Source organism: Salvia splendens, chromosome 10 (assembly GCF_004379255.2).
Source record: "Salvia splendens isolate huo1 chromosome 10, SspV2, whole genome shotgun sequence".
NCBI lineage: Eukaryota > Viridiplantae > Streptophyta > Magnoliopsida > Lamiales > Lamiaceae > Salvia > Salvia splendens.
In genome coordinates this window covers 5,978,166-5,990,962 of record NC_056041.1, presented here as the reverse complement: position 1 = coordinate 5,990,962, position 12,797 = coordinate 5,978,166, and the positions used below count along the sequence as shown (strand labels likewise).

General features: G+C 43.5%; 1 protein-coding gene across 1 annotated transcript; it reads left to right on the top strand.

The window, feature by feature from the left end:
* The first annotated feature begins 331 nt into the window (after positions 1-331).
* LOC121752214 lies at positions 332-8,152 on the top strand. The gene is made up of 3 exons (XM_042147157.1): positions 332-535; positions 7,298-7,825; positions 7,936-8,152. Exons 1-3 carry the CDS (start codon positions 446-448, stop codon positions 8,116-8,118), a joined length of 801 nt encoding a protein of 266 aa, XP_042003091.1. The 5' UTR covers positions 332-445; the 3' UTR covers positions 8,119-8,152.
* The last annotated feature ends 4,645 nt before the right edge of the window (positions 8,153-12,797 follow it).

Genomic DNA, 12,797 nt, shown 5'->3' with positions numbered 1-12,797 from the left:
AGTATTAGTATTACAGTTGCAAACAAATTAAAGGTTGTGTTAGAGCTCAATAGTAGTAGTATTAAGCAAAAATGTGACTAAATTGTGTTAATCCGATAATTAATCCAAATATTTAATATTTATAAACGGTCAAGACTTGTAACTTATATAGAAATAATGAGTGTATGATTCTGAATGAAATAATTGGCACCATTTCATGGTATTAGGTACAATGTTAGATCTGAATTATATAATTTGGCTATATAATTCCTCTCAAAATCTGATTCCTCTCTGTAGGAGTAGGAGTAGTATAAAATTTCTTCCTACTGTTACAAAATCTGATTCCTCTCCCATCTCTCTTCTCTGTCGACAACTATAAAACCCCACCTCCCTCCATTAAAGTACAATAAGATACAGACCTCTTTCTCTCTCTCATCTTTGACATAAAAAGGGACTGGTGAAGTAAATGTATGCACCGCTAATGCACCCTTACTTCCCTCAAGAAGTCCACCATTTTGAACACCTTTGCTGCTCTCAGAAGCCCAATGCTTCATCGGTAACTAATCTTTCCAATTTCTCTCTCTCTTCTTCTCTGCGTCACAAAAAGAATGCAAAAATTTCATCTTTCCCCCCTTTTCTGTGTTCATTATTTGGGGGCTTTCATATCTTCATTCTGCTTTTCTTTTCTATTTTCATGTTTTTTTTGAATTGTGACATTTCCGAGCTCATCTTAACATGGAGGCGACAAGAATTACCATTTGGTTGCTACAAAACTTGACCAACATGAAGCAAAAAAAGGAAAACCTAATTTCTGAGTTTGAATAAAACCATCTATTACTTCTAATTTCCCACTAAGCATAAATGGTTGAGACATAAATATTGGAGCATGAATAATATCACAATCATTGGTTCCGTGTTCTTCACAAACTTGTCAATTCCTCATTCCAGTACTGTTGGAGATTACAGAATATCATGCAATCAATAAGGGAATCACACCAAATCAGGAGAAGATTGAACGAGATATTTAGACTACAAATTAGGGAGATTTGATTGTGGAAAATCTTACCATGTATAATAATCCCTAGGTCTATATATGATGTACTAATTCATTGTGAATAATACAACACAAATTACCCAATTCTACATGGCATCCGAGCAGGTTAGGCTCAGAAAATTATCATCATAGCCCAGGAACATACCTTTCTCGACCAAATTGGCGAGAACACCAAATCTGCCCAAACCTGAAACCTGGAAAATGGCAGAAGACAAGCCAGAAAAACCCCAAACCGAAATAGCCGAGAAGATTAGATCAAGCAAGAGTGTTACCATAGCCTTCAAGTTGAACGGCTCAAATTATTCACTATGGGCACGATTGATGAAGGTGTCCATTGGCGGCCGAGGAGTCTACCGCCATATTTCCGGAGTACCAGCCCCACCAAAACCAGGCGAAATCGGGTTCACCGATTGGGAGGAAATAGACTTAATAGTCTTTTCCTGGATTATCGATAACATGGAGACTAATCTCATAGCGGACTTCGCGCATCATCAGACAGCAAAATCGCTATGGGATACACTCGCGGTAACATTCGCGAGCTCATCGGATTCGTATCTGATATACGATCTGAGGGACAAAGCAAGCAGGATAGTGCAAGGGGACTCAACGCTGGAGGCATACTGGAGCCGACTACACGGCTTATGGATCGACATCGATCGATGCTCGCATAAAACAGTAAATTGTTGCGATAAGGGAGTAGAGCAATACAGAGAAATCAAATCAGAACTGAGGCTGTTTAAATTCCTCACCGGGCTCAATGAGAAATACGATTGGATCCGACGCGAAATCCTCAAGGAAGAACCCTACCCCTCAGCCGACGTCGCGTACGGATGGGTGAAACGGGAGGCAGCTCGACTTAAAGTCATGTCACCGGCGTCCGATTCAATCTCCGTCGCGGTCGGAAACGAGACATCATCGGGGGGAGTCGGATTCGGATTCGGAGCTCGAGAGTACCGCCCACCACAGCCACAGAATCGGGGTCAGCCACCTCCGTCGCGCTCCGCCGCCAACAGCCGCCGGGGAAACGGCAAACCGGACAAATCCAAGCTCTGGTGTTCGCACTGTGGAATGCATAAACACACAAAGGAGACGTGCTTCCAATTGGTGGGATACCCAGAGTGGTGGGAAGAGGAAAAATCCGGAAAAGCGAAAATCGCGATTGGAACTGAAGGCGGAGGGAGAAATCAGAACGAAGGAGGCCGAGAAACGACTGGGTTCCAGGAGAAAGGACCGGCTAATAGCGGTCTCCCAACCGACGGCGGCAGGCGCGGCGACGGTGTTGGTGGGGCGAAGACGGCAGAAGCCATGGTGGCTTCGCTCAGGTTGGACGGAGGCGGAGAAGCAGGTAAAGGGTTAGGGGTCGGCTGCCCTAACCCTAATAATCCTCATTTTTCAATTAAGCCCAAATATTTTGGATATTCAGAAAAAAGACCCCATTTCCATAAGTGTTATCAAACCAGCCCCCAAGTTACGAATAATTACAGATCCAGCCACCAAATTATTGATAAGTGCAGAACCGACCCTATTATTTGCAGAAATTCATTTGCACCCCTAGAAAATTTATCCTATGCTTTTGAGGCCCAGGATTGTGATACTATTAATGATACGGGGTGGATTTTCGACTGTGGGGCTACCGACACGATGTCATACGATAGAAATGATTTTTTAGAAATCCATAAAACCCCTAAGTCGCACATAAAAACAGCGAGTGGGGGAGTAACACCAGTAGAAGGGGCGGGAACCATAGAAATTTTTCCTAATGTTCTTATCCCTAACTGCCTCTATGTGCCTAAATTATCTCAGAAGTTGATGTCAATTAGTCATGTGACGAGGAATTTGAATTGCTCTCTGCTGATGCACCCAAACTTTTGTATGTTACAGGATATCCGGACGGGGAAGATTATTGGACGTGGCACTGAGCGTCGCGGACTATACTTTGTGGATGAGATTGCTCGACGAGATGGTGCGGCGATGCTTGCTCACGGATCCACTAATCAAGATACTTGGCTCTGGCACCGTCGGATGGGCCATACCTCTCCGGGTTATTTAAAATCCTTATTTCCTAAACTTTTTGTTCCCAAAGATTTTTCTTGTGAAGCATGTGTTTTGGCCAAGAGCCATCGAAACTCTTTTAAACCAAATGATACACGTGTTGACACTGTTTTTTCCCTGATTCACTCCGATGTGTGGGGCCCAGCGCCTATAGGAACGTTTTTTGGTTTTAAATACTTTGTGATATTTGTTGATGATTGCAGTAGAACTACTTGGGTGTATTTCATGAAACATAAATCCGAAGTATATGATAAATTCGTCCTATTTTATAAAATGATTCAAACCCAATTTCAGGCTTCTGTAAAAATCTTAAGATCCGATAATGGGGGGGAATTCCTAAACAGTTCTATGACAAATTTTTTCGCTGAAAATGGGTTAGTTCACCAAACTTCCTGTTCCCACACACCAGAACAAAATGGGGTAGCCGAACGGAAAAATAGGATAATTCTTGAAATGACCCGAGCCCTCCTATTCGACTCAAAAGTTCCTCCTTCTTTTTGGCCTGAGGCAGTTGCTACCTCCGTCTACCTTCTAAATCGACTACCCACTAAAACACTATATCGAAAAACACCCCTAGATCACCTTTCTACCTTAACAAAAATTCCCTCAGCCTTATCCTTACCACCTAAAACCTTTGGCTGTTCTGTCTATGTCCATGTTCCCAAACACGAACGCAACAAATTTTCCCCGTGTGCAATTAAGTGCGTTTTTTTGGGGTATGGGATCAACCAGAAGGGCTATAGATGTTATGACCCCAAAACCAAACGAGTGATTACCACCATGAATTGTAACTTTCTTGAAACCGAATTTTTTTACCACCTTGGGACTCAGGGGGAGAGTGAAAGACAGGGGGAGACCCACGAAAATGACTCCCTTCGGTGGTATGTGCCAAGTAACTTTGATTCGGACCCAACAGAACAAGCTGGCACTGTTCCTGAGCCGATCCCGTCTGCTGAGACCATAGTCCCGACGCTTCCGCCGCGATCCTCTGATCAAACCGTAACGGAATCCGAGGTAATATCTAGTCCGACTCATGAAAATTCAAATTCTATTCCGGACTCACCAAGTGCAGAAGTCGAAGAGGAAGAGGATACCTCTATTGACCAGGACACAGGACAATATATACTCCCTCCAAGAAGTACAAGAGGAATTCCACCCAAGAGATACTCCCCGGAACGAATAGGGACGAGAAGCAGATATTCGGTGGCCAACTTTGCTGAAGCCAACGTGTCCAAAATGGCAAGGGCGTTCCATACAGCACTATGCGAGGAAGAGATTCCAAGGACATTTGAAGAAGCCTTCAAAAGCAAGGAGTGGAGAGAGGCAATGCTCGTTGAGATGAAAGCACTAAAACGAAATGGAACTTGGGAAGTGAGCCCGTTGCCCGTTGGGAAACATACAGCGGGGTGCAGGTGGGTCTTTACAATTAAGCGGAGACCAGATGGGAGTATCGAGCGATACAAGGCTCGATTAGTGGCGAAGGGGTATACGCAGACTCAAGGAGTGGATTATTCAGAAACGTTCTCTCCAGTAGCCAAGATGAACACAGTAAGAGTTCTACTATCCATTGCAGCAAACAGAGACTGGCCACTTCATCAGTATGACGTCACCAATGCCTTCCTCCATGGTGAATTAAAGGATCCAATCTACATGGAGGCCCCGCCGGGCTTCGAAGAGGAATTCGGCCAGAACCAGGTGTGCAAGTTGAAGAAAACCTTGTACGGATTAAAGCAGTCCCCGAGAGCTTGGTTCGGAAGATTCACAGATGTGATGAAACGATACGGCTATCAACAGAGTAACTCAGATCATACATTGTTCATCAAGCGAAGAGGAGAAAAGATCACTTGTCTGATAATTTACGTGGACGACATGATTATTACAGGGGATGATTTAGAAGAGATAAACGACCTCAAGGGGCATCTAGCTACAGAATTCGAGATGAAGAATCTTGGAGATCTAAAATACTTTCTTGGGATCGAGGTACTGAGATCCAGAAAAGGCATCTTCATCAGTCAACGGAAGTACGTTCTCGATCTCTTGACAGAGATAGGAATGCTTGAGTGCAAGCCAGCAGATACTCCCATGGTGCAGAATCACGGCCTTCAGATAATCAAAGCAGCAGCGTCGACTGATCGGGGAAGATACCAGAGACTAGTGGGAAAACTCATCTACCTCTCTCACACTCGGCCTGACATTGCATATGCAGTAGGAGTGCTTAGTCAGTTTATGCATAATCCACAGGAGGAGCATTGGGAGGCAGCACTCCGAGTAGTGCGATATCTAAAGGGGACCACCGGACACGGAATACTGTTCCGAAAAAATGGACATCTCGACATCCATGGATACACTGATGCAGATTGGGCAGGGAATCCAATTGATAGGCGATCCACAGGAGGATACTTCACCTTTGTGGGAGGAAATTTGGTCACTTGGAGGAGTAAAAAGCAGAAGGTTGTGGCCCTGTCAAGCGCAGAAGCTGAATTCCGAGGTATTAAAAGTGGTCTTACTGAAATTCTTTGGCTTAGGAGGGTGATGAAGGAGTTAAATCTTGAATCACAAAAGACTTGTAAACTTCTATGTGATAACAAGGCGGCGATCAGTATTTCAGAGAACCCAGTACAGCACGACAGAACCAAACACGTCGAGATCGACCGACATTTCATAAAAGAAAATCTTGAGGAGAAGATTGTCGAGATTCCATATGTAAAGTCCGAAGATCAATTGGCAGACATCTTAACCAAGGCCGTATCTGCAAAGAACTTTCACGAAGTTCTGGGCAAGTTGAGTTTCGGAGATCCCGTAACTTAACTTGAGGGGGAGTGTTGGAGATTACAGAATATCATGCAATCAATAAGGGAATCACACCAAATCAGGAGAAGATTGAACGAGATATTTAGACTACAAATTAGGGAGATTTGATTGTGGAAAATCTTACCATGTATAATAATCCCTAGGTCTATATATGATGTACTAATTCATTGTGAATAATACAACACAAATTACCCAATTCTACACACACGACATAAATACACCTCGAATATCATTTCACAAAAACAAGTCTTTTTCGTGAAAATGTTATCCTTTTCATGCCAACTTGTGGCTCGGGATCCCCCCTTCCGACCAAATTAGTTCATGTTTATTTATAGTAAGTTAATTTCTTTAATAAGATAGAGTCTTATTTTCACTAGCAACAAGTTAACAATAACTTCTTTTTTCATATTTTTATTTTACTTTACCAATATTGCATTAAAACTTATACTAACCTGATCTCTATTAAGACTATTTTTTGTTGACGGAATGAGTACTATATGAATACAGTTCAACATCAATATATATAGAAATAGATTTCATTTTTATTTTGTTTTATTCATTTCCTCTATATATTTTATTATATATACATAATTATCCCTATGAAACAAAAAAAATGAAAGATGAGAATTAAAATAATATAATTAGTAATTAAATAATACAAAATTGTGCTTTTTTAAAGGAATTTTGGTTTGTGGATGAAAATATCTTTGTTTCCTTAAAAAGGGTTGATCTAACTGTTTCTTGTCTTTTCATCTGCTAAATTGTTTGAGTTTGTAGGATGTAAATGATGCTTATAGAATTAGGATCTTGGCTAGGTTATTACAAAAATAATCTTAGTTTATATTCTATTTAGTAGGTGACAACTTATAGTGGTCGAGTCACTGTTGCTCCGTTGTTGCTTGATTCCTCCATGTAAGCGCAGCTCTATTGGTTGCTTCTCCTCCAACCAATAGGTCGGTGTTGGAGTCACCATGGCCACGAGGGTAAACGAAGAACCATTATTGGTCCTCTTAATGAAAAAGCCGTGTTGGTTTTGCCAGCTGGTTTTCATCTATGTTGTAATGCATACATATTGCTTAGGCTGTCTAAACTCTAGAACTGCTTTGCAACAACTTAACTCTCTATATGGCCAAAAAACTTTTCCTACTTTGTTGTGGTAGGCCAGTTTCAAGTGGGCTTGATATATGATTTTAGGTCTCTCTCCTTTGTTATTTCTTGTTTACTTGGGAGTTTTCTGTTGAAATATGATATCATCTATTAATGTATTGTGGCTATTGAGATACTGGAAAGGTTATGCATTTCAGGAAAAATTCTTGATTATAATGTATTTTATCGGCTACCGTGCTTGTATATATGTGGTGGCTTTTTGAACTTGATTGAAAGATATGTTACTTGCTGCAGGGCACACCAAGCAGCTATGTTCAGGCGTCTGCTATGTCTGATTACAACATCTGGGGTGAAGGAGATCTGTTCAACGCGCCCCAACCAGTTATCGAGGAGCCTGTCATGGGCCTTGATCCGACGACAGTTGCCATATCAATGATCTCTTGTGGAGAAGATGCCATCTCCCCTCAGTCATTGAGTGTGTCGGATGTTGAGTCGTCGATTGAGAGTGGGCAGCTCCTCAGCGAGGTCTTCTACGAGTGCAGGAAGGATATTTTGGCAAAGGAAGGGAACGAAACTCCGCTCTCTGAAGTCCTCAGCATCAACATCCCTACTGTCAAGAGTACTACTGATGAGAAGATGTTGATAGATGAGAAGTCGTGTGTGGAATGTTCATTTCAGAAGAGTGTTAGCTCCAGTTGTCTGAGATCGATGGACAACGACGTCCATGAGGCTCCCCTGAGGCCCAGCTTTCTCGATTTCGCAGTTGATGACTTCGAAGCTGCTTATGGGATGCGACGAGCATACAGTGAAGGAGACATAAAGGTATCAATCAAGTTGAATTAAATTGGTTGAAACAAGCCTCAATTTCGATCCTTCTTGGTTGTGCTGTTGAGACGTATAGATGATTCTTGACAGTGGAGTTTTGATGACAGGCTCGTTGTAATGGTAGCATAAACCACGTCGAATCCCCAATGGGGCAAGTGCGAGTGATGAGCAGTTGCATTTCTGAGGTCCGAAGGGAGAAGCTATCAAGATACTGGAGTAAGAAGTCCAAGAGAAATTTTGGCAGAAAAATCAAGGTAAATCCAAAAGGCCTTTTCATTTGTTGCATTTGAGGAGTTCACTTCCCATATTCGCCCGCCACCTCTGCCTTCCCCTTCTGGATCCAGCATTGGTCGTTGTAGTAACTTGTTGCTTTGCTTGGTTGCAGTACGATTACAATGCAAAAATAAAAATAATAAAACGTGCTGAATTATACATACACATCCGTGTATATATATGCATATAAAATTAGCGCACCTATATCGCTTTCTCTCTCATCGACTTGCAGTTAGAGAGATGATGATTTAGCGAGTTTTTGATGGGAATAAATGCAAGTAATAAATGAAGATCACAACACTGAAAATTACGTGGTTCGATTTACTGAGGTAAATCTACGTCCACGGGAAGAATAGAGGGCAAATTTGTATTGCTTGATCTAGCTTACAGATTACAATACTGATTTGCTATATGAGATTCAGGATCTAGAGAACTTCACCCTGGTCTATCTGATCTAAGTTCTATTTATACATTCGAACTAAGATCGTGGTTTGCCGCCCTGGTAGGGGGGTTGATAACTGCTTAATACCACTAAATAGATCGTGGGTGTAATGGAGGTCGTGGAGATCCTGCATGGGTCCACTATCTCCTTGTTCGGTCGAATATTGAGACCGAACTGCTGAACTTTGCCGATCAGCTTTTGCCGATCTGAGAGTTGAGCTCGATTGGTCGGCTTTTACCGAGCTATAGGCTGTGACCGAACTCTTTGGTTGTGCCGAACTGATACTCTTTCTTGGGTTTTGGGCTGATGGGCCGTCACTGCTATTGGGCTCGCAATTATTGTTTAGTTGTTTAGTTCGTATCCCATCACCACCCCCCCCGAAAAGCGAAGTGAATCACTTCGGCATTTTGGATAAGTGTAAGGGGGAGGCTGACGTCAGGGGACGTGCTCTGCACGTGTCTGCATTAAATGTGACAGCAAATCCGGCCAGAGAATCCAGAAAAAGTGGGATTTGAAACGGTGCGACGAATTTGAAACGCCTCTGCGAATCTGATAAATATTTCCTTTCTTCATCATTGGAACACTTTTGCGATTATTTCTTCTGCATTCTCTCTCTTTTTCGTAAAATTTTCTTCCGCTTCTTCAAGAATTTCTTCAGAGACTTTCGACCATCAAAGAGTAAGAATCATGTCTTCTTCTTCTGAAACTGTTTCTGAATCAGGTAGTGGTAGGAAGGGGGGTAAGGGATCTTCTGGCCGGAAAAAGTCCGGGGAGAAGACGGTAGAATATTTTCACAGCATTTTGAGTAAGGATACTGTGATATCCTTACACAGAAAATATTTTCTTCCTGGGGGGTTAGTGGTGATTCCCGACGACACTCATAGGGCTAACTCGCCGCCGGAGGGTTATGCCACCGTTTACGAAGCCTGCTTAGAATGCGGGCTTCGTTTCCCTCTTCCCCCCGCCTTTGTAGAGCTTCTTGATTTTTTCCAACTTCCTTTAGGTCAGGTGACTCCAAATTCTTGGAGGCACTTATCGGCCTTTGCTGCCGAGCTGCGTAGACTAGAAAAGGATCTGTCTCTGAGGGCAATCCTTAATTTCTTTCAGTTTAAGAGAAAGGGATCCTGGTTTTACTTGATCCCTTTACAGCCCTTTAGAGCCTTCTGTAAAACCAAATGGCTGATGTGGAAAAATCGCTTCTTTTTTTACAATAGGACAGCGGCTCCGGACTTTTCCTGGAGAGGGCCGAAGTCCGTAATTCCTCATCCTCGGGTAGAACCGTTGGACGAGCTCGAGGGCGGGCTCAATAAGATTCCCATGATTAGGAAACAGTATTTGGAATCTGAGCTCGTCAAGGGTGACTTCGTGTTCGACTCCTCGTCTTCGGACGAAGAGACTGAGGGTGAGGATTTCTTTTTTATGCTTTACTGCTTTAGCGGCGAAAACTAACTTTGTTTTCTTGCTTTTTGGCAGTGAACATGCTAAGCAAGCTTGGTCGCAAATCCTCCGAATCAAAGGAGCCGGAGAAACAGAAAACCCCCAGCTCGGCGCCTGATACCGAGAAGAATCCGAAGAGGCAGAAGACCTCTTCGAGTCAGTCTTCGGATCCAAAAAAGCCGGGATCGACCTCGGCAAGGGGGAAGGCGAAGACTCAGAAACCCCCAAAAGCGCCAGAGAGAGACATTGTCCAGGGGGGTTATGGATCAGGAGTGGTTACGGCCACTTCGGAACATATCTCTGAGCCCTTTTTATGGCCAAAGGACTTTGTAGAGGTGAATTTTCTTCTTGATTTTCTGGCTTTGCTTCTTTCCTATATTTTTTTGTGGCCCCTCTGTTGACTTTTTCCTTTTTCCATTTTCAGAGGAACAATATGCTCTGCAAACTCGTCACAGTTGAACTCTCTAAAGCGTCCAGCGATTATGATGAGATGCAGAGGAATTTGAATGCTGCTCGTCAACAGGCCGAACAGGCTCGGGCAGACTTTGAGAGGGCAAGGGCCGCTATGATCTCGGCTCAGGATGAAGCCCAGCGTGCCAAAGACCAACTCATCATCCAGAGAGAGCGGTCGAAACAGAGGGAGGCGGCTGCCGTGGTTGCTCAGGGGGAGGCTCTCCGTGTTTACACGAAGAAACTCTTTTTGAGCAATCAATTTTCGGCCCTTATCGGTGATCTGCTGAAATTGATGACCGATAATGTTGAGCAGGAACCCGAAGTCGTCTTGCCGCTGTATGGCCGAGAGATTGCAGCGCGTCTCCAGAGTCTGCCGCTCCTTGAGGAGCTTGCGTCTTCATCGGTCCTGCTTTCTGCTGAACGAGTCCGTAATTGCCGTGCTGACCGTGACGAGAACATGGAGGCCATATTTGCCTCCTTGGGGCCTGTTTCACCCGCTTCAATTTTCAAAGAAGAGGGTGAGCAGGAAAATGAGGCCGGCAAGGAGACCGAGCAGAAGGATCAGCAGACCGGTGACGGGCACGCCGAGCAAGAGGTGCAGCAGATCGGCGATGGGGGCGCCGAGCAGGAGGGAGGGAGGAGGGAGGCCGAGGCTGAGACCGAGGTCGACAAGGAGAAAGAAGCTGAAACCCACAGGGAAGCCGGAAACGAAACTGGCGGAGTATGATTTCGTCTCCCTTCTCTTAGTTTAGTTTCTTTCTTTCTATTTGTAAAATGGCCTTGAAGCCCTCCTTGTTTAAATTTTTTCTTGTGAATGAAAAAAATTCTTCTTTCTACACTCGTGTCTTCCTTATAGCTCTTCTTAATCTCTTTTACTCCTATTGTGGTTTACTGCCTGCTCGGTAAACTGAAATGCCGAACTGACATAGCTGCTTCGTATTCTTAACTCTAAGGAGCTGGAGGTACTTCACTGGAAGCGGCTATACTCTTTGGCTTTAAATGAAGCTGAGAAAAAAGCTATAGATGACCAGATGAAGTATGATGAACTCTTGGCTCGTTTAGTGGAGCTGGAGTCCAACAATAAGGACTTAGAGTGCATAAAGAAAGATCTGGAGGCCGAGCTGAATACTGTCATCGCTGAGAGGACTGCATATGAAGATTTCATCTGCGGGCGCGGGGGAATGACTATATCTGAAGTTCAGAATCAAGTTGATGAACTGTGGGAGAAGCTTCATGTACTCCGGAAGAACAATGTGCTGGAGAGCTCGGCTTGCCAACAAGTTGTGAAATCATTGCGGCGCTTGGCTTCTCTGTACGACATCATTCTTTCCCGGCGTCCCTCAATCGAGAGATTCCTTAGCCGTTTCCCGCTAACAGATGCTCACACTCCAACTCAAACCTCTAATCCACTTACTCAAAATTCTACTCCAAATCAGCAACGGACTCAGGAGCAACCGGAAACGTCAAGACAAGAACGCCCTGAAGTTCGTAGAGGAGTTGTGAATATGAGTGAGCAAGATCAGCGAATGCTTCGTGAAGAGACTCTTCGCCGCCGAGGTGCTAGAACTTCCCGGACTCAGGGAAGAGGCGGTAGGTCGATCAGAGCATCTCGTCCACCTACTTATTCTTCAACTGCTCGGAACGCCCGAACTCAGCATCATGAGGATTTTTCGGATAGGTGGCTCAACTTTAGCAATCGTAGACAGTAGAATAGTCCTTTGTAATGGTGTAACGCATTCTCGTAGGGCAGCGGAATTGTATGCCCAACAAGACTTAGTAAATGAAATTTTTTCATTTCGCTTCTATCACTGCGTATTTACAGTTCAGCGATTTTTTATTTCATTTATTGTACTCGTCCTCGGTCTTATGAAGTAAACTCTTCTTTGACCGGACTTAGTTAGTGTCCTTATTTGGCGAGTTTTATCGCTTGGATTGGACTTTCCCTAGTTAACCGGAGTGGTTTTCGGCTTATTGCAGTTCGTTTCAGACGAATTGCTTGTTTCTTAAGCTGAATTGTGGAATCTTGTATCTTCCTTAGAAGCTTGGACTCACAATTGTCTTTAATACATGATCTAAAAAAAGGGGATCAGCCTTTAAGGAACAATATACCTCAGTAACATTTATAAGAGACAAAACGCACATAGAGAGACAAATAAAAAGGACGAAAAAGATTTTAATCTTTTAAAAAACGACAAGTATAAAGAACAATAAAAATATGAAAGCACATAACCCTAGGACCGAACTAGACACAAGACTGACCGGACCTTGTCTCTTACAAATAGAACTTCTTGAGGTTGGAAATATGCCATGTTCGGGGTACTTGTTCTCCTGACATGTGAGTTAATTTATAAGACCCTTTTCCCA

Coding starts and splice junctions, on each gene's coding strand:
- LOC121752214 (XM_042147157.1), top strand. CDS start 446: ATGTATGCACCGCTAATGCACCCTTACTTCCCTCAAGAAGTCCACCAT. Junction 536..7,297: donor AGAAGCCCAATGCTTCATCG/GTAACTAATCTT, acceptor TACTTGCTGCAG/GGCACACCAAGCAGCTATGT. Junction 7,826..7,935: donor ACAGTGAAGGAGACATAAAG/GTATCAATCAAG, acceptor TTTTGATGACAG/GCTCGTTGTAATGGTAGCAT.